Below are 25,207 nucleotides of genomic sequence, written 5' to 3'. Positions count from 1 at the left end.
GTTATACACATCAAAAATCTACCAAATAAAACTATGCAGCAAAGTTAAGTTGGTTTATTAGAACTTTAGTCTAGTGACACCTACAACAATAACTACCTTACAATGGCATACACCTCCTCCAACTTCCAATTCACCTGTTCCATTAGTAAACACTACAATTTCACTAATGTGAGTAGGCTTAAGTAAGATTAGAATAATTACACGTAGACATGAACCACCTTACCTTGCCATACACCTCCCCCAACCTCAATGCCACTTACTCCATAATTAAATACTATGTTGCCATAATGTGAGTCGGTTTGAGTATGAATATACTATTGACACCTACAACATGAACTACCCTAACATGCACTTACCTCATTTATCCTCTACACCAACTTTTCAATCAGTACCAGTTACGATGCCATCAATGTCGGTTGGTTTCAGTATCTGTAGACTAATACGAGACTAAAACATACTAACGATGTAGTACGCCTGTTTCATTACTAGCTTTAATTATTTTACCCATGTAAATCGGTATTGGTAACATAATATTAAGAAAAACATATAAAATACTGTTCACCCGGATTGTACACCTGTTTCATCACCAACTACACAATCAACAACTCATGCCTACGACATGAGTCGCTCTTTTCTTAAACAATGGTCCGTATTTGCTACACCAAAAAATACTGCATGCAAGTATCAGGTAGGTCTGTTACCTACAAATTATAATTTCTTCCACATACAGCTGAAAGTTTACGTAAGAAATATTTCCAGTTTTATGAGTTAGTGTTGAGACTCGCATAATCTTGTACCTATGTACTGAAGGAGGAATGACTAATGTTCGAACGAAAAAGCTTTCACCAAACGTATTTATGCCTCAAGAGATTTTTCAGATCTCTCTGTGATACCGGGGCACTCACAATTCGACAAACAGTACAAAAGAGCCGTGTATTCTTTTGATGTGATAAGGTTTAATAAATCAATAAACGCTGGCTGCACGCACGAAAAAAGATGACTCATTGTCCCGTTACGCACATTGTTCCGTTACTCTGTGTCCCGTTACGCTCATTGTACGCTTACGCCGCATCTTTCTTCCACTCGATTGGAACAACCATCGATTTTACTTTTTCGAGGAACATTAAACTTGAAACACTCCCATTCGTTTCCTACTTTTCCAATCATCGTCCTATCCTTAACAGAATAACACAGATAGGAAGAAGTTAAATAGCAAACATGTATACCTAGAAGTTATAGTTAAAATAATCTCTTCGTTAAAGTAATAAAACATATTTGAATTAATGAGTGCAAATAAAAGTAAACTTATCAATTAAATTGTAGATTACATTTCACTCCTTCTTTGTATCCATAAAAAAATAGTGATAATTCAATAAAAATTATTCAATTTTATTCATAAAAGTATGAAATCATTTCATCAATGTTTTGTTATGACGTTGTCACGTTAAAATATCGTCCGTAAATTGACTTTACAGACAACCATTTTTTTTTTAAATCAGTTTTAAATGTCGATGTTGAGGTGCGGAACTGCGAGCTCACGGGACTGCACGATCTGGACCAGAGCCAAGACTACGTCAGGGGCAAGATCATCGACTTCCTCAACAACCTCGTGGCGGACGGAGTCACTGGCTTCAGGTGAGGCGATGTTGCACGCATCCCGCGCTTTTTTCAAGTGAAACTTCTTTGGCCGCGATGAGAGTACAATTTAAAAGACCTAATTTTAATGCAACCTTTTCGTGAAACATTGTTGTAAAATGACAAGGACCGAGAATAGGTACTCGGCCTAAGAGATATGAAGAGAGCACTGTGACATATACGTTGCTGGGCTCATTTTCGTTCTCCTATTTGTGCGATGATTCATCCCATGTGCAAAAAAATAGAGCTAATAGAGATAGATGAACGAAATAATAAAACGGAGAGTTTGCGCACGCGCTTATTTTTATTAAATATATAATATATGTATCCTATAAGTCGGTTGTGAGTACCTTGAATTTTATATTTGCTACTGTCACGCTCGCGTCCCTCCTTGTTCAACCAGCAGCGTAGAGAGCGCTGTAGAGACAGGCCCTACATTTCCCGCACAGATAGCGCTGCCTGTTATGAGTTTCATATTTCGTTCAGAGATTAGGCGTGTTCCAAGTGGCAGAGTTGTTTTAAAAAACTGTAACATGCAAAGTTTTTCTTGATGTGAGTTTTTGAACAGCAAGTAATAATAATTTAGAAAACTGTCTTCTATCTCTTTTTCTATCACTCTTTCTGCCACTTTACCCCTAATGACATAGCCTACTTAAGTGTCGAAGTTTAAATTGCCAACGAATTTTCTCTTTTATCACGTATACTAAGTTGCACGAACATTTTTCCCCGACTGCCTCCTTAACGTGATTGTATCTTAAATTATCTTCTTATATTTCAAGTTTTTGTACCTGATTTTAATTAAACTCTTAATGTAATCAAAATTATTTGAAATTTTTTTCTACAAAACAAGTAAGTATATACATTTTTATTGTTTTTATAACTTAAAGGAAAATTTAATGTTAATCGATTTGCATAAAACCGTGTGGTAAACCATTTTCGATTAACCGTTACTTTATAGCTTTCGTCTTCAAGCTCTTAATATGTAGTGTATCCTTTATAAGTTAAAATCTTTTCTTAAAGCCATGAAAAACTCAAGTGCTGTGTGTGGTTCTTGGAAAACTATTTTATTTTATTGATTTAAGGAATAAAATATTTTAAAATAAAAAGTTGGCAAACGAAGGCTATACGCGAACGGAGCGCATCAGAAAACACTAGACTCGGTCAACGTAGGAAGTCAAGGCACAGACAGGTCCGATAAGTGCCAGATCAGTAAAGGTTAAAGGTGTGATATGTGCTGAATCAATCAAGGTGTAAGTAGATACTATCTGTGTCCAAAAAGTCAAACCAGAATCCTGCTAACGTGATGCGTTAATTTTTGACTTTTTTTAAAATAGTTTTTTTGCCATTTTACATCATAAGTGCTTGGGTTGGTGTCCCAACAGTTCTTATGATATAAATTTATATGGCTAATCAATGTTTTTTAAATATAGTAAGAATTTTATATTTTCTTAGTTTTTCTTAGAATGCAATGTATACAAGAGTAGTGAATAAAATAGAATCCGGCGGCAGGGTTCAAGGTGTGGAGTCTGGAGCCGATCCGCCATATTGGAGTGCAACGTCACGGCGGCCATCTCGGATGACCTTGACCTCTGACCTTGCAGGGTGGACGCGGCCAAGCACATGTGGCCCAGCGACCTGCAGTACATCTACGGCAAGGTGAACGACATCAGCGGCGGAGGAAGGCCGTTCGTCTACCAGGAGGTCATCGACTACAGTGAGTAGACCTACTCGGGCGCGCGCCAGAAAAATAAAATCCGTGGGGGTGCCCAATTTTTTTTTTTCGCGTCGTCAGGCGTATAATTAGAGACCTGAAAAATTCGCGGGTTCATTTCGTTTTATGCTAAAATTCAAATAATTACACCTTAGTGCTGCTTCTGTCATTGGTTCACTGTTAATCTGGAGGACTGAGGGCCAACTAGACCCCCTCACTCATAGAAGTGTCGAATCACAAGCCACCCAGTCGAGATGACTCACAAGTCAGCAGCCATTGAACAGTTGGCATTCGCCCGAGTGTGTAGTGGATATTGGAGTCTATCCTGGAGGTCATTGAACCCGCGAATTTTGCAGGTCTCTAATAATTAGGGACCGGAAAAATTCGCGGGTTCAATGACCTGTAGGATGAACTCCGTAGTTCTACGTACACTCAGTCAAATGCCACCCACTCATTGCCTGCTGTCTTGTGATACGTTCCAGCGTAGCAGCCCGTGATTCGATAAATCTTTGGTTGGGTGTTTCTCATTGGCCCAGAGTCATCCAGGTGAATTGTGAACCAATAGCAGAGTCAGCACTGAGGTATAACGATTTGTGTTTTAGCCTATCGCGAAATGAATTCGCGAAATTTTCCGGTCTCTGTGTATAATATATTCCTTTATTCGAATGAGTGTTGAAATTTAGAAGATTAATTTAATGTTTACTCTTCACACAGGAAATAAATATGTTTCATGCAAAGTAAGTACAGTAAAATCTGGCAATTTCGCTGGATTTTTAAACATAAATATAGTTTTAACAAGAATATTTGTAATTTTTGTTCACAACTCTTCAATATTCACTTGAAATGGAAAACAAATTAGGGTAGAAAACAGTATTGGCCCCGGCCGTAACGTACTGACATTGAAGTTCTCGAAGATTGCAATTGTGTAACATCTTAGTTCTTGGTATACGGTATTTGGTAGGAATAATTTTATGAATGAAACGTAAGTCACACGAAACGGAAATATGTAACCACAATACTGCCATCTGTGGCAGGTGGTGCGTACAAAATTTCACAAAGCCAAAGGGAAACTTTAAATTTTTAACTGTTCAATGATGTTGACGTAAAATTATTTGTCGAAAATCAGCTCCAAAGCCAAGGATTAGTACTTATTCTAGGCTTTTTCGCTTTTAGCGGAGCCGTTGCATTATAAAGTTTAACCCTTCGCTCTTCAAATCGAACAATTCAATAGTCACCAGCTGCTCCGGCAACGAATTCTAGTGGCAGGTGCGAAAACTTAGTGTGATTTTCGTCCAGGAATGTAGATGAAACCACAGTTTCAGTATATTTATCACGCTCGGCATTGTTTTAAAGAATTCTACGTTAAATTTCGTGTCTGAGTTTCGTATTTTAAGTGTGTTTGCAACATAAGAACGCATGAATTTTCGCTTTACTGAGATTATATTTTGTACGTCTTTGATGAGTACTGAAAAACTAACGCCACTTTTTGACGTGACAACGTCTAACAAATCGATAAACGCCGGCTGCACGCACGGAAAAGTGTCCCGTTACGCACATTGTCCCGTTTCGCTGTGTCCCGTTATGCTCATTTTATATTGCTCTTTGCTAACCTGAACCTCCTAGCATTGCGACCGAGTCCGTGGCGTAATTCTTGTTTTCATGCATTTCAATGTAACATTTTCATTTCTCTTTGCTAACCCGTTCCTCCTAGCATTGCTGCAGAGTCCGTGGCGCAAATATATTATTTTTGACTGCATCTTGGTGTTGGGTAAGCCATTTTCCTTCACATCATCCTTGAAACACTCCCATTCGTTTCCTACTTTTCCTATCATCGTCTTATCCCTAACAGAATATCACAGATTGAAAGAAGTTAAATAGCAAACATGTATAAAAGTTATAGTTAAAATAATATCTTCGTTTAAGTAATAAACATATTTGAATTAATGAGTGAAAAAAAGTAAATATATCAATTAAATTGTAGATTTCATTTCACTCCTTCTTTGTATCCATACAAAATATTGATAATTCAATAAAAATTATTCAATTTTATTCATAAACGTATGAAATCATTTCATCAATGTTTTGTTATGACGTTGTCACGTTAAACTATCGTCCGTAAACCGACTTTACAGACAACCAAATTTTTTTGGATTGCGCTTTTACTGGTAAACACTGTATGTCATTAAGTAACCTCATTACTGGACATAGAGATGAATACGCAAACACGCTGAATACAAGCCAATATCAGGCGATGTCAAACATTTAATTCCTAAATGGCTCAAAGAATTCTGTAGAAGGAATTAGTCGAAAACAATTTACAAAACAGACAAATGATGACTAGACAGCTAAAACGAGACAAAAAATACTGACAAACAACAACTCTGAACAACACAGAGTCAACCAGATGAACACGACGACGAAGAAACTAAACAGATAGTCTGTAAAACACAATTATGATCGCGTGGACGAGCAAAGTAGACTTCCTAGGTCTGTTTGTGTTTGATGTTTCCCAAACTTCGCTGCTGTTCGCAGGAATCCTCCTGTGTTCGTATATGCTGTCGTCTTTGTATTGTCGAGACTATCTGATAAGTAGGGACTGGAAAAATTCGCGGTTTCAATGACCTCCAGGATAGACTCATCGTTCCTGTGCACACTCGGGCAAACGTCGCCTGTTCATTGGCTGCTGACTTGTGAGGTGTCTCAATTAGGAGACTCGTGATTCGATAATGCTTTGACTGAGGGTCTATAATTGGCCCACAGTCATTCAGGTTAATAGAGAACCAATGGCAGAAGTTGCATAAAAATAGAATTATTTGCATTCTAGCATATCGCAAAAAGAATTCGCGAATTTTTTCGGTCTTTACTGATAAGTATCATCGCTGGGTATGTGTGTGTTGTCCAAGGTTACTTTTTTAATGTTCTTTTAACGACTGTCTTGTCGTTATCAACTCACTGTTTTCGTCCGAGCTGTAATATTTTTTTCCGACTAATCCCTTCAACGGATTTTTTTTTTGCTGTCTATAGATTTGCTTTTTGACAGCGGCCCAATTTGGCTGGTTTTCTGTGTGTTCTGTGTGTTTTTGTATTCATGTTTCTTGCCAATTTTATTTTTGCTTTTTCTCTACGACAAACAGTATATACCCTAAATGGTGTATACACAAAAAAATCGGATATAGTCTTAAGTTCCGTAATTTGTCTAAGTTTTAGAATTCTTAAAAGAAGTATCAGTGGTAGCTATTTCCCAACTGTCACTGGAAAATCATCACATAATTTGTGTTTTCAAACACTGGAAGTCACATGAAGTTGTTTACAAGCAATGACCGAAAAAAACAGTTGCAGAAGGATGCTTAGACCATTTGTATTAATTTTGAGAACTGAGGTACGACATAGTCTTTTTTATCTGTTTTTATTCTTGAAAAATAAAAAATAAACATTATAAGAAAAAAAATATATAGTTGGTTATTATTTCATTCCCATTTAGATTTAAATATTAAAATATATAAAAGTTATAGAGAAAAATAATTCAATAAAAATATCAAATTTACATAGTGGAACAAAGTAATTATATTGCAATGACAACCTTTCAAATTTACTCAATTCTTTTTTAAATAATTTTATTATTGCCTTGAAAGTTTTTTTAGTAAATATAGTAGGAATAAGTTTTGTTGATTACATCCATGAAATATTTCTAGTGTGTGCAAGTTCAAACAATATATGGAATATTTCATGTTAATAAAATGACATTAATACAATTTAAACAAATTTAATAAGTTCTGATCTGAATTTTTCTTTTAAAAAAAACCTATGCCCTGCTACGAATGTAGCGTGTCAATAGTATTTACGTGTGAAATAAAAGGAACAGTAAGTATTTAGTGGTCTCAGGCATGTTACTGCAAATTGCACCGTCAACAATTTTCTCGTCACGAAAACGTTGCATTATTACAAGTAGGGAAAGATGTGGTCGCTGTCTTGGGAGGTGAAGACGGCTGGTTATGGTGGTGTCTCCTTGCAGCCGGCACCGAGGCGGTGAAGAAGAGCGAGTACACTGGCTTCGGGCGAGTGTGCGAGTTCCGCTACGGCAAGGAGGTGGGGAACGCCTTCCAAGGCAACAACCCCATAAAGTACTTCAAGAACTTCGGTGAGTCCGTCAGAAAACATCATTTCTGTCTCCCCGTGGATCAGTCAAGGTGCATAAGTGATGTGCAAATTTTTATCTTTTTTTTTGACAAAAACATCCCTTTAGATCATAAGGTATTATAACTTATCTTTATGAGCAAGCCGTCCATATAATCTTAATTTATATAATTTTTAATGTTTTTAAAAAATATTTGAATATTTTTTTAACATTTAACGCAGTGTGATCAGGGTGTTTACAAATTCGTTCACATGCATAAGAAGGTGATGGAACACAACTAGACAAGTACAAATCAAAATGACTCTAGTCCATATCCTCTACTATCAGTTAAGCACAACTTCTTAAACTTATCGATACAGAGTCTCGTACAATATCTGGAACTTAAGATGTACATAATATTTATAAAATGAATAGAAAAGCAAGGAAGCTTTTTTTTCAAATAAATTCAAATTAATATCAGATGATAAAATCAAATACGCATTTAATTACATCTTACCACAAAGCAAGTAAGATAAAGAGTGGCACCTCAATGCTGTAATTTCAACGCTCTTACTTTTTGGGGGAATCCGGGAACTGTTCGGTATTTACAGGCAACCTGACAACATTAAAGTCGTTGACATTTGGAAAGTGAATGTCGGTGACCTCTGTGACCTCCCTGTGCCCTAAGGGACGGCTTGGGGCTTCGCCGCCAGCGACGACTCCCTGGTGTTTGTGGACAACCACGACACACAGAGGACCGGCGGCTCGGAGATCATCACGTACAAGAGTCCCCGTCTCTACAAGGTCAGTTCCCGCTTCCTGGCGCACGGACATTGGCCCTTAAGGCCCCCCGACCCACCCGGGCGCCACGCGGTGCGCAGAGCTTCAGGAAAAACCACAGCAGTTTCGAAACTTTTCCAGATATCCGAGTGAGGGTCTGCACTTCGAAAAGCATTCAAGAGTTCGCTGAGGACCGAAAAGTACTTTTGGATTCGGATTAAGGTTTTAAACTGTATTTTTAGAAGAGTTGAAATGGCTAAAAACTCATGTTTTCAGAGTAATTTTTAGGCGTGAAACAACCGGTAGAGATTCTTAAAAGCACTTAAGGGACTTGTGTTACTCCTTTATCTTCATTTCTCCGCCATATAATGTTACGGTCACCGCTCAAATCTCACAGTTGTCCTGTGCACGACGAGAAGACTGCGCGCCGGTTCAGAGGAGACACCGCGCTAGAAGCACCAGCGAGCGTCGCGCTTATCATCCCGCCTCGCTGACACACATACACCCCTGACGTCATCTGCCAGCGAGTCCCGGTACGTGCCCGGCTACAGTGTTCTGGGCACGACTGTACTGTCCCTGATTCCTTCCCTCTCCTCCCCCCCTCCACCAACACACGCTTCCCCGGCAGGAATACCTTCAGTGTTTCCCGGTCCTGAGGACACTTGACAGACACCATTTCCCGAAATGTCGCAACTGTTTTTGTCACAGGAAACATACTCTGTTTGTCGTTTAGTTGTCCATCATCATCTGTTTGTCTTCATCGTTGTGGTTCGCATATTTGCTGCGTTGTTCAGGTTTTGATGTCTGCCTTGCATTTACTGTTATTGTTGAAACTTTACCGTCATTTTTAGCACACCGTGTTCGCCTGTGCTATTATTTTTTTTCATGGCTAAATTTCTTCCACGGAATTCTTGTGCTGTCTGTTATTTAAGTTTGAATATGTTAGTCTATGCTGTTTATGTTGTGTTGTCCATAATACTTGTTTATGTTCGTCGTTAGGTCTATCTGTTTGACATCAGCTGATTTTGGCAAGGTTTCTGTGGGTTTATTTTTGATTATTTTTATTTTGCATTTTTTTCCATGGCAAAGAGCGCAAAACTGCAATGTCCTACAAAAATCTTGAAATTCATCTTAAACCTCTGCGAAAAACCGCATGACTTTAAACTCTCAACGTAATCTTACTTTTTTGGGGGGGGGGGGAGGGGCGATTTTGTCCCGCTTCAATGAGGTCGGAGTCCGTTGCTGGTGAAGTGTACACGTTGTGCCTCATACATTCTGTTCCAATTTACTCTTAAGCTAATTCTCAGGAAAAAAGAGCAGAACTGAATTCCCGATACGCTACGGAAATATGAACCTCCCTTTCCGTTCATGTCAGCCAATCGAATTCTGCCAGTGATAAGCCTGTTAGTTGCAAGTTACCTTTTCTACTTTACACATTGAGCTAACTTGCCTAAGAATGTCGTTACCTAATATTCTCTTTACATGCTATTCTATTGTTACAATTTATTTTAACTCTGCCTAATTTGTAACCTCCATTATTTTCCTTGTTAAGAGTATAACTAACCCGAGTTTTCAAGCTAAAACCTCACTTAGCTTAATATAGCCTTATCACGTAGAGACATGCAATATTCGCGGATTCGTTTCGCGATAGGTTACCTTCAAAACAACTATACCTTCGTACCGCTTCTGCGATTGGCCCTCATTTTTTCCGGGGAACTGTGAGCCAATGGGAAAAACTAAACCAAGAAAGTGCCGAATTACGGACAGCCTAGTTGAGACGTCTCACGGGTCAGTAGCCAATAAATAGGTGTCATTTCCGCGAGTATTTAAAGGACTGTGGAGTCTATTCTAGAGGTCAATGAATCCGCGAATTTTGCAGGTCTCTACTTCTCAGTGGATTAAATTGTCTATGAAGGAAAGATATGTGAAGAAAAATTAACATATTAGGTAAGATAAAAACTGAGTCAGGTATAACTTTGGGTATGGTATGGAAATAAATAGGCGAGCATGTCCATTATAGTCAAAAAATAGGTAAGATAGCACATTAGGTAAGTTAACGCAATGGGTAAGGTAGTACAGTGAGTAAGTTAGCTCACTAGGTAAGTTATAACACTAGGTTAGGGAGCATATTGGTTAGTTTATAATAACGATTGGTAAGGTAGCACATTGGGTATACTAGCTCATTGAGTAAGGTATCATATTGGGTAAGGTATGACACTGGGTCAGAGAGCCCATTCTGTACGTTTTAACGATGGATAAGGTAGCAAATTTGATAAGGTATGCCGCTGGGGTACATTGGGTGAGTTATAAATATGGTTGAGTTAGCACATTGGGTAAGGTGTGACACTGGGGTACATTGGGTAAGTTATAAATATGGATGAGTTAGCACATTGGGTGAGGTGTGACACTGGGGTACGTTGGGTAAGTTATAAAATGGTTGAGTTAGCACATTGGGTGAGGTGTGACACTGGGGTACGTTGGGTAAGTTAGAAATATGGCTGAGTTAGCACATTGGGTAAGGTGTGACACTGGGGTGTGTTGGGTAAGTTATAAACATGGTTGAGTTAGCACATTGGGTAAGGTGTGACACTGGGGTATGTTGGGTAAGTTATAAACATGGTTGAGTTAGTACACTGGGTGAGGTGTGACACTGGGGTACATTGGGTAAGTTATAAACATGGTTGAGTTTGCACATTGGGTAAGGTGTGACACTGGGGTATGTTGGGTAAGTTAGAAACATGGTTGAGTTAGCACATTGGGTAAGGTGTGACACTGGGGTACATTGGGTAAGTTATAAACATGGTTGAGTTAGCACACTGGGTAAGGTGTGACACTGGGGTACGTTGGGTAAGTTATAAATATGGTTGAGTTAGCACATTGGGTAAGGTGTGACACTGGGGTATGTTGGGTAAGTTATAAACATGGTTGAGTTAGCACATTGGGTAAGGTGTGACACTGGGGTACGTTGGGTAAGTTATAAACATGGTTGAGTTAGCACATTGGGTAAGGTGTGACACTGGGGTATGTTGGGTAAGTTATAAACATGGTTGAGTTAGCACATTGGGTAAGGTGTGACACTGGGGTACGTTGGGTAAGTTATAAATATGGTTGAGTTAGCACATTGGGTAAGGTGTGACACTGGGGTATGTTGGGTAAGTTATAAACATGGTTGAGTTAGCACATCGGGTGAGGTGTGACACTGGGGTATGTTGGGTAAGTTATAAACATGGTTGAGTTAGCACATTGGGTAAGGTGTGACACTGGGGTATGTTGGGTAAGTTATAAACATGGTTGAGTTAGCACATCGGGTGAGGTGTGACACTGGGGTACGTTGGGTAAGTTATAAATATGGTTGAGTTAGCACATTGGGTAAGGTGTGACACTGGGGTATGTTGGGTAAGTTATAAACATGGTTGAGTTAGCACATTGGGTAAGGTGTGACACTGGGGTACGTTGGGTAAGTTATAAATATGGTTGAGTTAGCACATTGGGTAAGGTGTGACACTGGGGTATGTTGGGTAAGTTATAAACATGGTTGAGTTAGCACATTGGGTAAGGTGTGACACTGGGGTATGTTGGGTAAGTTATAAACATGGTTGAGTTAGCACATCGGGTGAGGTGTGACACTGGGGTATGTTGGGTAAGTTATAAACATGGTTGAGTTAGCACATCGGGTGAGGTGTGACACTGGGGTATGTTGGGTAAGTTATAAACATGGTTGAGTTAGCACATCGGGTGAGGTGTGACACTGGGGTACGTTGGGTAAGTTATAAAATGGTTGAGTTAGCACATTGGGTGAGGTGTGACACTGGGGTATGTTGGGTAAGTTATAAACATGGTTGAGTTAGCACATTGGGTGAGGTGTGACACTGGGGTATGTTGGGTAAGTTATAAACATGGTTGAGTTAGCACATCGGGTGAGGTGTGACACTGGGGTGTGTTGGGTAAGTTATAAACATGGTTGAGTTAGCACATCGGGTGAGGTGTGACACTGGGGTGTGTTGGGTAAGTTATAAACATGGTTGAGTTAGCACATCGGGTGAGGTGTGACACTGGGGTATGTTGGGTAAGTTAGAAACATGGTTGAGTTAGCACATTGGGTAAGGTGTGACACTGGGGTACGTTGGGTAAGTTATAAACATGGTTGAGTTAGCACATCGGGTGAGGTGTGACACTGGGGTGTGTTGGGTAAGTTATAAACATGGTTGAGTTAGCACATCGGGTGAGGTGTGACACTGGGGTGTGTTGGGTAAGTTATAAACATGGTTGAGTTAGCACATCGGGTGAGGTGTGACACTGGGGTATGTTGGGTAAGTTAGAAACATGGTTGAGTTAGCACATTGGGTAAGGTGTGACACTGGGGTACGTTGGGTAAGTTATAAATATGGTTGAGTTAGCACATTGGGTAAGGTGTGACACTGGGGTACGTTGGGTAAGTTATAAATATGGTTGAGTTAGCACATCGGGTGAGGTGTGACACTGGGGTGTGTTGGGTAAGTTATAAACATGGTTGAGTTAGCACATCGGGTGAGGTGTGACACTGGGGTGTGTTGGGTAAGTTATAAACATGGTTGAGTTAGCACATCGGGTGAGGTGTGACACTGGGGTGTGTTGGGTAAGTTATAAACATGGTTGAGTTAGCACATCGGGTGAGGTGTGACACTGGGGTGTGTTGGGTAAGTTATAAACATGGTTGAGTTAGCACATCGGGTGAGGTGTGACACTGGGGTGTGTTGGGTAAGTTATAAACATGGTTGAGTTAGCACATCGGGTGAGGTGTGACACTGGGGTGTGTTGGGTAAGTTATAAACATGGTTGAGTTAGCACATCGGGTGAGGTGTGACACTGGGGTGTGTTGGGTAAGTTATAAACATGGTTGAGTTAGCACATCGGGTGAGGTGTGACACTGGGGTGTGTTGGGTAAGTTATAAACATGGTTGAGTTAGCACATCGGGTGAGGTGTGACACTGGGGTGTGTTGGGTAAGTTATAAACATGGTTGAGTTAGCACATCGGGTGAGGTGTGACACTGGGGTGTGTTGGGTAAGTTATAAACATGGTTGAGTTAGCACATCGGGTGAGGTGTGACACTGGGGTGTGTTGGGTAAGTTATAAACATGGTTGAGTTAGCACATCGGGTGAGGTGTGACACTGGGTGTGACTCGTGTGACTCGTGTGACTCGCGCAGATGGCGGTGGGCTTCATGCTGTCGTGGCCGTTCGGCGCGCCGCGCATCATGTCCAGCTACTCCTTCACGGACAACGACGTGGGCCCGCCGCAGGACGGCAACGGCAACATCGTGGGCGCGTCCATTAACGCCGACGGCACGTGCGGCAACGGCTGGGTGTGCGAGCACCGCTGGAGGCAGATCTACAACATGGTGGACTTCCGCAACCAGGTGGCCGGTGAGTCGACACCCTCGATCTCCACGTTTTGGTATCGATTCTATTGCGCACTATCTGCATTCAGGTGGCCGGTGAGTCGACGCCACAGTCGAGACTTGTCGTGGTGCCGTATCGATCTCCGCGTCTTTGTATCGATTCTATTGCACTCTGTCTATCGGCAACCAGGTGGCCGGTGAGTCGACACCGCAGTCGAGACTGTGTCGTGGTGGTCATATCGATCTCCGCGTCTTTATATCGATTATATTGCATTCTGTCTGTCGGCAACCAGGTGACCGGTGTGTCGACACCGCAGTCGAGACTGTGTCGTGGTGGTCGTATCGATCTCCGCGTCTTTGTATCGATTCTATTGCACTCTGTCTGTCGGCAACCAGGTGACCGGTGTGTCGACACCGCAGTCGAGACTGTGTCGTGGTGGTCATATCGATCTCCGCGTCTTTATATCGATTATATTGCACTCTGTCTGTCGGCAACCAGGTGGCCGGTGAGTCGACACCGCAGTCGAGACTGTGTCATGGTGGTCGTATCGATCTCCGCGTCTTTGTATCGATTCTATTGCACTCTGTCTGTCGGCAACCAGGTGGCCGGTGAGTCGACACCGCAGTCGAGACTGTGTCATGGTGGTCGTATCGATCTCCGCGTCTTTGTATCGATTCTATTGCACTCTGTCTGTCGGCAACCAGGTGGCCGGTGAGTCGACACCGCAGTCGAGACTGTGTCATGGTGGTCGTATCGATCTCCGCGTCTTTGTATCGATTCTATTGCACTCTGTCTGTCAGCAACCAGGTGGCCGGTGAGTCGACACCGTAGTCGAGACTGTGTCGTGGTGGTCGTATCGATCTCCGCGTCTTTGTATCGATTCTATTGCACTCTGTCTGTCGGCAACCAGGTGGCCGGTGAGTCAACACCGCAGTCGAGACTGTGTCATGGTGGTCGTATCGATCTCCGCGTCTTTGTATCGATTCTATTGCACTCTGTCTGTCGGCAACCAGGTGGCCGGTGAGTCAACACCGCAGTCGAGACTGTGTCATGGTGGTCGTATCGATCTCCGCGTCTTTGTATCGATTCTATTGCACTCTGTCTGTCGGCAACCAGGTGGCCGGTGAGTCGACACCGCAGTCGAGACTGTGTCATGGTGGTCGTATCGATCTCCGCGTCTTTGTATCGATTCTATTGCACTCTGTCTGTCGGCAACCAGGTGGCCGGTGAGTCGACACCGCAGTCGAGACTGTGTCATGGTGGTCGTATCGATCTCCGCGTCTTTGTATCGATTCTATTGCACTCTGTCTGTCGGCAACCAGGTGGCCGGTGAGTCGACACCGTAGTCGAGACTGTGTCATGGTGGTCGTATCGATCTCCGCGTCTTTGTATCCATTCTATTGCACTCTTTTCTATCGGCAACAGCAGAGGTGTCCATCAGTCCAAGACTGCCACATGCAGAAATTAAGCATTTCACACTACTCAGGAAGAAAGTAGAGATATTGGTGAAGTATTTTTAGAGTGACAAGGTGCGAGGTGGAGTGAGGACAATGGAAGACAGGTTGAACAAAGGGGTGTATAGAAGGAGGAGGTATCATGGGTGGAAGATTCTGAGACGTGTGGACGGGGAGGGAGTGGAATAGGATTGAGTGAAAAATGCTGGATGTGAGAAGAGGAAAGGACTTCAGGAACAGGCTTTAAAAAAGTTTGTTGACGGGGAGGACTTATTGCCAACAGGCGTAAGCCCAATCTCATGTGTAACAATCAATCAATAAATTAAAAAATATATATATTCTTTTGCAGTGTGTTTTTCTATCGTATCATGTGCAACATTTTTATTCGTGGCCGTCCTCCACTGAGTGGATGACTTCATGGCATGCCATCAATATTTTATTTATATCAAAGGTTTCGTTTCAATGCTATATTGCTTACATAATCATTAATTGTTTTGTCTTTAATATTATTTCAGGACTTAACCTGTTAATTCATCACTATGACTCTCGTGCCTTTTAAAATTAATTACTTCAAATAATATTATATGTAACTGGCATGGCGTTATACTTCCCGAACATAAAATAAAGTAAATATCTGCTGAAAACATTTGTATTAAATGACGTAACCATCATGTTTTGCAAGACTGGTTTTTAAGTAAGGCGATAATTAGTACTCTTTTCACGTTAAAAACAAACACGAGCTTGCATTTAATTAATAGATTTGCACTATTTGACGCTTCATGTCCTGAATTAATTTTTTCTTAATTTTGCAACGAACAATTATATCTCATTGCAATAAATTTTAAAACTTGTAACGTTTAAGGTGATGTTTCTTTCTCATCAACGCATCCCGTTACAATCTAATAGGCAACTGTTGTGCCCAGTAACCTTCATTTTATGTATCACTAAAAAATATTTTGTGAATATTAACTTTCTAGTGACCCAAAAATATTGCTGGAGAAGCAAAAATACACTATAATTATTTTTTATATCCAGCCTGTTTATAGTGTTATCGTTTAAGCAATAACGCAATACTTTAACTAAAAATGTGCAAGTAAATCTTTTCATTTTGTTTTTAAATTAAGTATACTTAACTTCATGTATAAATTGTTTTTTGCTTAAAAATAAACATGGTTACCAATTGAGACAGTATTTCAGTAATTATTAAGATCATGATTTGGCCTAATGTAAGTTACAATAAAACGTCTCAGATTTTGTTGAAGTAAGTTGAATTTTGTAAGTGTTCAATTGATAATTTAAGTTTAAGGTTTTTGATGCGTAAGGAGTAAGAATTTTTAGAACATCAGCGTTTTTAATGATATTACATTGGGAACATAACGTTATTCAGGAGAGAGTGATCATTGTGCGCTCGTAAGCGTTTTCCATCATTTTCTTAAACTAATGCATTAATAGTTTTTTAATTATTCCCTTTGGTCTTCTTACTAGCTTTTAAAACTTACGAAATTATAATTACAAATTGAATAAATAAGAAATTCCGCTTTAAAAGCAACAATGTATTTACGCACAATTACTCACCCTTTGGTGGTAATCAGGCAAATATTACAAATGAAGCACATCATGCAAACTTTTAAAATTAAAAATATATGGTGTTAAAATTTATTTAATAGAACTCTAGAAAGTATTTCAACTTTCAATGACACTAGTAGTCTTATTAAATTTCCGGTAATTTAAATTAACTTAATTTACAGAAATAATTTGTTTTGTGTATGACGAGCCCATGTAGCATGGATCCACACAGAGCAATGGTTAGAGACCGGAAAAATTCGCGGGTTCAATAACCTTCAGGATAGACTCCAATATCCTCTACACACTCGGGCAAATGCCAACTGTTCATTGGCTGCTGACTTGTGAGTCGTCTCGACTGGGTGGCCTGTGATTCGACACTTCTATTGAGTGAGGGTCTCTAATTGGCCCTCAGTCCTCCAGATTAACAGTGAACCATGGCAGAAGCAGCACTAAGGTATAATTATTTGAATGTTAGCATAACACGAAATGAATCCGCGGATTTTGCAGGTCTCTAGCAATGGTCAATGTTTTCACAGTTGTTGTTGTTGTTGTTGTTAACATGCTGCTGTTTTTGTGTTCCAGACACGCAGGTCGAGAACTGGTGGGACAACGATAACAAGCAGATAGCCTTCAGCCGCGGCAGCAAAGGCTTTGTGGCATTCAACGACGACACTTCCGACATGAAGCAGACCATCCAGGTGAGAGAAAACCCCACAAACACTATGTCTAGGGCCTGTAAAAATCGTGGGTTCAATGACCTCCAGGCTAGACTCCACGATCCTGTGCACACTCGGGCAAACGTCGCCTGTTCATTTGGCTGCTGACTTGTGAGGCGTCTCAATTGGGAGACTTGTGATTCGACACTGCTTTGACTGAGGGTCTATAATTGGCCCACAGTCCTCCAGGTAAACAGCGAACCAATGGCAGAAGTTGCATAAAAATACAATTATTTGCATTCTAGCATATCGCGAAATGAATCCGCGAATTTTTCCGGTATCGAACTATATCTCATTAATAGAGACCTAAAAAATTCGCTGGTTCATTTCGTGTTATGCTAAAATTCAAATAATTATACCTTACTGTTGCATCTGTCATTGGTTCACTGTTAATCTGGAGGACTGAGGGCCAATTAGAGACCCTCACTCATAGAAGTGTCGAATCACAGGCCACCCAGTCGAGACGACTCGCAAGTCAGCAGCCAATGAACAGTTGGCATTTGCCCGAGTGTGTAGAGGATATAGGAGTCTATTCTGGAGGTCATTGAACCCGCGAATTTTTCCGGTCTCTACTCATTAAGCCTTTCGCGTTTTAAATGTCGGACATGGTTCTCTGGCTGTGTTTGAACTGGTCATTTGTTAATAGTTATACATTAGGACAGTTTATACATTTATATTCGTATGCTGTCAGCGTCCGTTTGTATCGCACCAAATATATTTTTAATTAATTAATTACATATGTTTTTAAATCATTTAAAATTTTTAAATCCATTGCACTATAGGATTCCCTTAAAATGCATTGTATGATAAACCCTTATCTTTAGAATCAATCATTTCTTTACATATCAGATTCAAAAATAGTTAACAAACCTAAACTACAGTTATGAACATTGTACATTATATAAATTTTTTATGGTTGCACCAATTTCTTAACTTCCTAATACTGTCCGCTTTCGTTATTTTATGGAATTATATAGTTTATCAAATATTACAAATATTAAAAGTAATTTGCCACACATTTATTATTGCATACAGCGCTTTCACAATAAAATTTTACCTAAAATTTTTTAGCAGGAAACTTATTACTAGGGATAAGAGAATAAGAAATGTTAAAAATAAAAAATATATATTACTAGGTTTTTGAAAAAAATTCAACATTACCTCTTAAATCATTTTGAAACAGTTTTAAGTAGGTATACCCATCTTATTAATTCATGGTGAATACTAAAAAATTTCTTTACACAAATATTTTAAAAAAAATTTTCAATTATAATTTTATTTATTTTGGTTTTGGATACAAAATAATAAAGCATGAAAACCAAACGTGCTCAGGACGAAGCCAGTAAAACCTTTTAAATATCTGTTCATTCATAACTATCGCTCAACATTTATTGTGCCCTATTAACTCTTGCATAAGAAAGTCTACATAATAAATTACTTTAAACTTTTTTTGATATAGAGACTACACTTTCTAAGCAAAACCAAAAATTTAATTTATATAATGAAATGAAAAAATTATAAAATGGCTTATATATAGACAATATATTGACATCAAATTTATAAATATATAACGTAATTAAACTATTTTACAAGATAAATGGCAGACATCGTATTTAAATTAAGAGACCACATTGTAGCTAATATACTGATTCAATGTACAGAGTAGGTATAGAAAACCAGTGGCGTTAGTCTAATGCTCAGTATAATTAGTAATTGATGCTAATTTTAGCTGAATAAATTACTATCTTAACCTGAAACTGACCCTCAGTATGGAGATGGTCAGTTTACTGATGGGCATTTTTGGCAAACCCCTCCATCTTTTCTGGGAGTATTGTATTCTTTATACCCAACTGCCCATATTACCCAGTTTCCTGATGGGCATTTACAACGCTCCCCACCTTTCTAGGAGTGAAAGTGCATTCTCAAGCTCCATATCGTCCCATTGCCTGATGGGGAATGGGAGCGTGTTACACCTTTCTAGGGTTGAAAGTGGAAGTTCATTCTTTAGTCACATATGGCCCAGTTGCCTGATGTGAAATGGCAACTCCCTCCACGTTTATAGGAGAAAAAATTAGTAACTAAACATTTTTTTTATTTTTTATTTAAACAATGCTTAATTTTTTTAATGACAAACATTCAAATTTGCATTTTATTTTCAATTTGTTCGAAATCAAATACCTCAGAAATCTTTTAAATATAATTACAACATTCTCTTTGCCAAACTAAGTTTAAAAAGTGTGGTGTTTGGAGCAAAAATTATGTTTACAATAAATTAATGTATTGGTTAATTTGTCTCGGGGATCTACGCAATAAGTATATACCTAACTTAACCTGGAACCTCATTAACATATTCTTAACGTTCGGACTCGCAACGCTAATGTAGTTTATTTTTTCTTTTCATTACAATTGTCAAGGGGTAGGTATATCTTGTAAATTTATTTCAAAAATATGTATTGAAAATGTTGTTAGGTAAAGTTATTATGTACAATTCGTTTATTAAAGTTATTAAGGAGCTGTACAATTTCACGCACATGAACCATTTTATATTTTGCCGTATTTGTGTAATGCTCATTTTATATTAGCTGTGAAAATTTTGGGACCAAACATAACATGTACGATAGCATTAGCAATATTATTCAAAGGATCGGCCGCTAGGTAAGTGAACAGAACAAGTGGCGAGAGGGAGACACCTGGTTGAAGGTCTGTGACCAGGACCTGCTGGTTTAGCGATTTTGCCGGACTATCGATCGTCAATAAAGTTGTAAAGAATATACCAAATAATAAATAATATACATTTCAGTGGTAATTTAAAACAAGTTGTAATGAGCTGCTCTAAAGCTTTTAGCTTTACCAAAAGCTAAAAAAATGAAAGAAAAAAAGGGGGGGATTGTCTGTAAAGTCTGTTTACGGACGATAATTTTACGTGATAACGTCATAAGAAAACATTGATGAAAATTGCATACTTTTAAATTTTCAAATATTATTTACAGTTTTTGTAAAATTTAATTTAATTTATTTGTTTAAATATAATCACGAAAAATTAATTAAAAAGCCCGCCTTAACCTGTTTGATATTATAGAAGATTTTCTCGCACGGAGGTTGGCCGGTTCTTGCACGCTCGGCTCAGGCGGAACGTGACAACGAGTCATGCTTTTTTCGTGCGTGCAGCCGGCGTTAATCGATTCATAAGACGTTATCACGTCATAAAGAATGTAAATTTCGTACACATCTCAAAGTAACTCGTACGACATGGACGAACACAATTTTATCACAGGGCTTAACATATTAAGAATGATTATAATGATGGATCTTCATCGTCCATTACATCGTTCATAGTCCATTGTCCATACATAGTCCATCATCAACATCATAATCATCATCATCATTAACCTTGTGTCCGAGGGCGATTTCCACCTTCACCAGACAGACTGAGTTACTTGGTGTTTCTCACGGTTCAAAATAACACGTAGAGACCGAGTGTTTTGAAGGCCACCTCCCGCTGAGCTGATGACGTGTTGCCGTGCTGCAGACGAGCCTCCCGGCGGGGACTTACTGCGACGTGGTCTCCGGCTCCAAGTCCGGCAGCAGCTGCACGGGCAAGACCGTGACCGTGGACAGCAGCAGCAAGGCCTACGTCGAGATACTCACCAGCGCGGACGACGGCTTCATCGCCATCCACGCGGGGGTGAGAGTCTTCTGCGTCGTGCTGACGTATCTCGGGTGTCCACAATTGTAGCACGACGGCAGGTGTAATGGCGCCGTCCTCGAGATAATGGCTTCAGAGCTCCTGACCATCCTCGGAAGCCCGATGGCAGATCCGCTATCATCATCCATAAAGCCTGATGGCGGACGTACCTACTGCCAAGGTCCATGAAGCTTGATGGTGGATGTACTGCCACCATCATTTAACCCCATAGCAGATCCACCATAATCATCCATAAAACCTGATGGTGGATGTACTGCCAAGGTCCTTGAATCTTGATGACGGATCTACTGCCAATATCATTTAAGCCCGATAGCAGATCCACTATCATTATCCATAAAGCCTGATGGCGGATGTACTGCCAAGGTCCTTGAATCTTGATGGTGGATCTACTGCCAACATCATTTAGGCCCGATAGCAGGTCCATCATCATCCATAAAGCCTGATGGCGGACGTACATACTGACAAGGTCCACGAAGCTTGATGGTGGATGTACTGCCACCATCATTTAAGCCCGATAGCAGATCCACTATCATCATCCATAAAGCCTGGTACATACTTTCGGTTGTAGCTGTGTCCTTGCATAAGGCAGGACAACTGGTAAGAACCTCAGTAGGTAACTGCTCCCTGATGATGGCGACTGCAATGTCGACCGAAACTTCGGTGAATTATTCGCCAAGGACGCGGCTACAACCCAGAAGCCAAGCTACTTATTAGCTATGTGGTTGTAGTAATGTGTGTAGAAAGCTTTTTATGTATACTTTTGGTGCTTTAATAAGATATTGGTGTTGTCGCAATGGAAAGTCTTAGGTGTTGTTTTGATACTATTGAAAATAAATCCTCAGATCATTTAAAAATGAATCAACACACAGACAAATGGAAAAAAAATACTCATGAATGAAATTTAGAACAAACTGCATGAACAATGAAAATCTTAGCAGTTTTATTTATTGTTTTAATCTTAGTTCCTTGTTTAATATTTACTTTTACGTTCAAATTAACTGCTCACACTGATCTAAATCATAAGGATACTATGAATTGCCAGTATTGGCTCTTTTTAAGGGGAGGGGGACATCATGCCCATGCATGGTAATCCGGGGAAAAAAATGCATTTTGGTAAGGTTCTGGTTAGGAGTATAATTTTGTGGCGAAACAATTCCCACATTAGAGTTGTTAAGTGAAAAATTTAAATTAATATTTTTTTAAGTAGTTATAACACTTATTTTTACACTTTGAAACCATATGACGTACATTAAAAATTCATTAACTGACAGAAAAAATTTTAAATTGTGAATATTACATAAGATTATAATTTACCGTAACAGAGTATATAACATTTTATGTTTTGACACTGAAAAGAGATATTTGTTATGAAACTATTTTTAAAAGTAATAAAAAATACTTTTAAACTTTTTTAAAATTTCACTTAACTAATATATAGGTATAATATGATATATATATATATATATATATATATATATATATATTTATATGCCATTGACACATTGATAGAGAAATTAAATATCAAATATGTATTAAAGGTCCAAAAATTACCTAAACACAAGAAAAATTTAAACATTCATTGAATCAACTAATAAATATATTTTGAAAGAAACAAATATCTCAATAAAATGTTGAAGTATTGAACTAAATTTTAAAAAATTAATAATAGCACAAATTCTTAACAACAAAAGCTCAACTAACAGAAAGAAATATTTATTTATTCAATTTCGTAACTTGAGCACGTAATCTTTGGTTCAAACTTATACTATATAAACATTACGTTTATTATTTCCATACGCTTTCTAGAATTATGATAGAAAGATAATTTTTGGTTAATTTGAAGAATCCAACTAAATGTTTTAAGGATCTACAATAATTACGTTTAAGTGAATCCTAACAAAGAAATTTTTTTATGTACATATTATTAGGTATACCTTCAAGACTATGTACATTTCAGAATTATATACATATTTCAGAATTATATATTTGTTTTGTAGCTATATGTATATATTTAAGATTAATGTTACATGTAGGATATTTATATATAATATTATCTTGCAGAATTATACATCATACATATACCGACTCATAGTAGAAATTAAATAACTCTCATATTTGCTCATTTAAATATCTTAAACATTAGAAAATCTTGCAAAATTTAATATCTTTCAGATTTGCATATGTTCAACATTTTAACATCCTGCAGATTAACATAGCTACCATATATTCCAGATTTGTATATTTTCCATACTGTTTTTGTAGTTCTTAAATATATTTATGCATAAAATTATTTGTTTGTAAAATAAATTTGAAGTGAAAATGACAAAAATATTACTGAATGATGGTATCATTCCGAGTAATATAATTAGTCAAATATTTACTTAGTCACAAAATAAAACATCAACTGTGTTTTAAAATATTTAACTTAGCTCTAGATTTATTCCAAACAGTTCTTAATTTAATATAAATAGTAGTCGATATAATTTCTTTCATCTTGTGTTTTCTATTAATAATTTTTTTTCTGTTTCAGTCTAAACTCTAGATATTTTCTAGAAAAAGAAGAACCTTTCAAACAAGAAAATTTTTTCCAAAAAATTCTTTATGTACACTTATTTTAATAAAAATAAATTTTTATTTAATGCCCTAACAACGTTTCTTCTTCTTTAATTGACACTTACAAATTGCTGCAAAATATTTCATCATATTTATTTTTCAGCAATTTTGTATTGCAACCTATTTATACATCATTTAAAATGAGTGGGTATTTTTTTTATTTTCAATTTTTATGTATTATAACTTACAAATTTTTGACGTGTGTTTATCAGTTATTTTATTGTACTATATGTGTATACAAATTAAATTTAAAAAAATTCATTCAATTTGAAACTTTAGAATAATGTTTTTATTTTTATTTATGTAAAATATATTATTTTCAAATTTGTAACGTAGTATAAACAAAACATTAAAATTTGACATAGTTTTATTCTCCAGAAACATTTAAATATTTTGAAAGAAATAATATCATTTTTCAAATGCATCCTAAACATTCTATGCATTTATATATTTATTGATGTAAAATAATAATTTCTTCAAAAAGCTAGAATTTTAATTTTGTTTTATGTCTCAGTATTTTTTAAATTAATGAAAATATAACATGTGTGTTTTGTTATACTAACCCGGAAAAGAATTTCAACTGCAATGCAATTTTGATTAAAAAGTCTAAATAATTCAAGGAAAACACTAAAAAATATCTTTAACAAATTCACTGTGTATTTTATTTAAAATTTAAATAAAACTGGGATGTAACTAACAGTTGATGGAAACAAAAATGTCCAAAAACGTAAACTGGAATATCATTCTAAGTCTATACTATCTATAAAACTGTTAAAGTAAAAACTCTCTACATTAAATAAAATCATAAAAAATACTAATTTAAAACCTACTGACATTATTTAGAACTTAAAATATAAATAAGTACTAAGAAAGTTTTTGTCTAATTTCTCCGGCATCACTAAAACACATGTTGACGGATACTCATTAAACATTATATTTTAATGTTAAGGTATTTGGATAACTTAAACAATATAATAACAGAATTTTAAAGCTATGGTGGTGAAATGGGGAAAGTAAATTTTTAAAATAATTAATTGTGTTTTGGAAGCTAAGTTAATAAAGAGTAAAAAAAATTCCGTATTAATATTCTACGTAAATAATGTATACTGTATAATAGTTACAAATAATAATATTAAAAGCAAAAATAAATTTTTAAAAAATTAAACACAATCACATTAACTAACATCTGCATGTAGAAAAGATAAATTAATATTGGTGAAAATATTGCAACTTCAACAATGTAAAAATAGAATTAAATTTAAATTAATTTAGCCACTGAATAACAACACCCATTACGGAACTCATGCCGAATTTATTAACTTCCCCCCCCCCCCCCCCCCAAATTTTCATCTTCGCTTAGACTTCTGTATCCTGCCAAAAAATAATTTCTTCATTTGAATGATGCCGTGGTCGTTTCGGTGCAGCACTTTTAGTTTAGGATTCTTTTTTCTCTTCACACACGCGGAAAATTCCTGTTTTCTGGTATTCGTAAATGACTTCTCCCAGAACGAGCGACGTAAGTACACTCGGAA

At 37.8% G+C, this 25,207-nt stretch overlaps 1 protein-coding gene across 1 annotated transcript in view; it reads left to right on the top strand.

Moving 5' to 3' along the window:
• LOC134540746 (alpha-amylase-like) overlaps nt 1-23,712 on the top strand; it is a 34,482-nt gene extending 10,770 nt beyond the window's left edge. Inside the window, exons 4-11 of the mRNA XM_063383642.1 lie at nt 1,520-1,635; nt 3,237-3,349; nt 7,359-7,484; nt 8,149-8,264; nt 13,428-13,644; nt 17,223-17,338; nt 20,886-21,041; nt 23,593-23,712. Coding sequence (XP_063239712.1) covers nt 1,520-1,635; nt 3,237-3,349; nt 7,359-7,484; nt 8,149-8,264; nt 13,428-13,644; nt 17,223-17,338; nt 20,886-21,041; nt 23,593-23,604 — 972 coding nt within the window. The 3' untranslated portion in view covers nt 23,605-23,712. The remainder of the gene's footprint in view (nt 1-1,519; nt 1,636-3,236; nt 3,350-7,358; nt 7,485-8,148; nt 8,265-13,427; nt 13,645-17,222; nt 17,339-20,885; nt 21,042-23,592) is intronic.
• Nucleotides 23,713-25,207: the final 1,495 nt, after the last annotated feature.

The sequence above is a fragment of the Bacillus rossius genome, chromosome 17, assembly GCF_032445375.1.
Source record: "Bacillus rossius redtenbacheri isolate Brsri chromosome 17, Brsri_v3, whole genome shotgun sequence".
Taxonomy (NCBI): Eukaryota; Metazoa; Arthropoda; class Insecta; order Phasmatodea; family Bacillidae; genus Bacillus; species Bacillus rossius.
The sequence above is the reverse complement of the archived record's forward strand: the minus strand, read 5'-3'. Positions and strand labels throughout refer to the sequence as shown.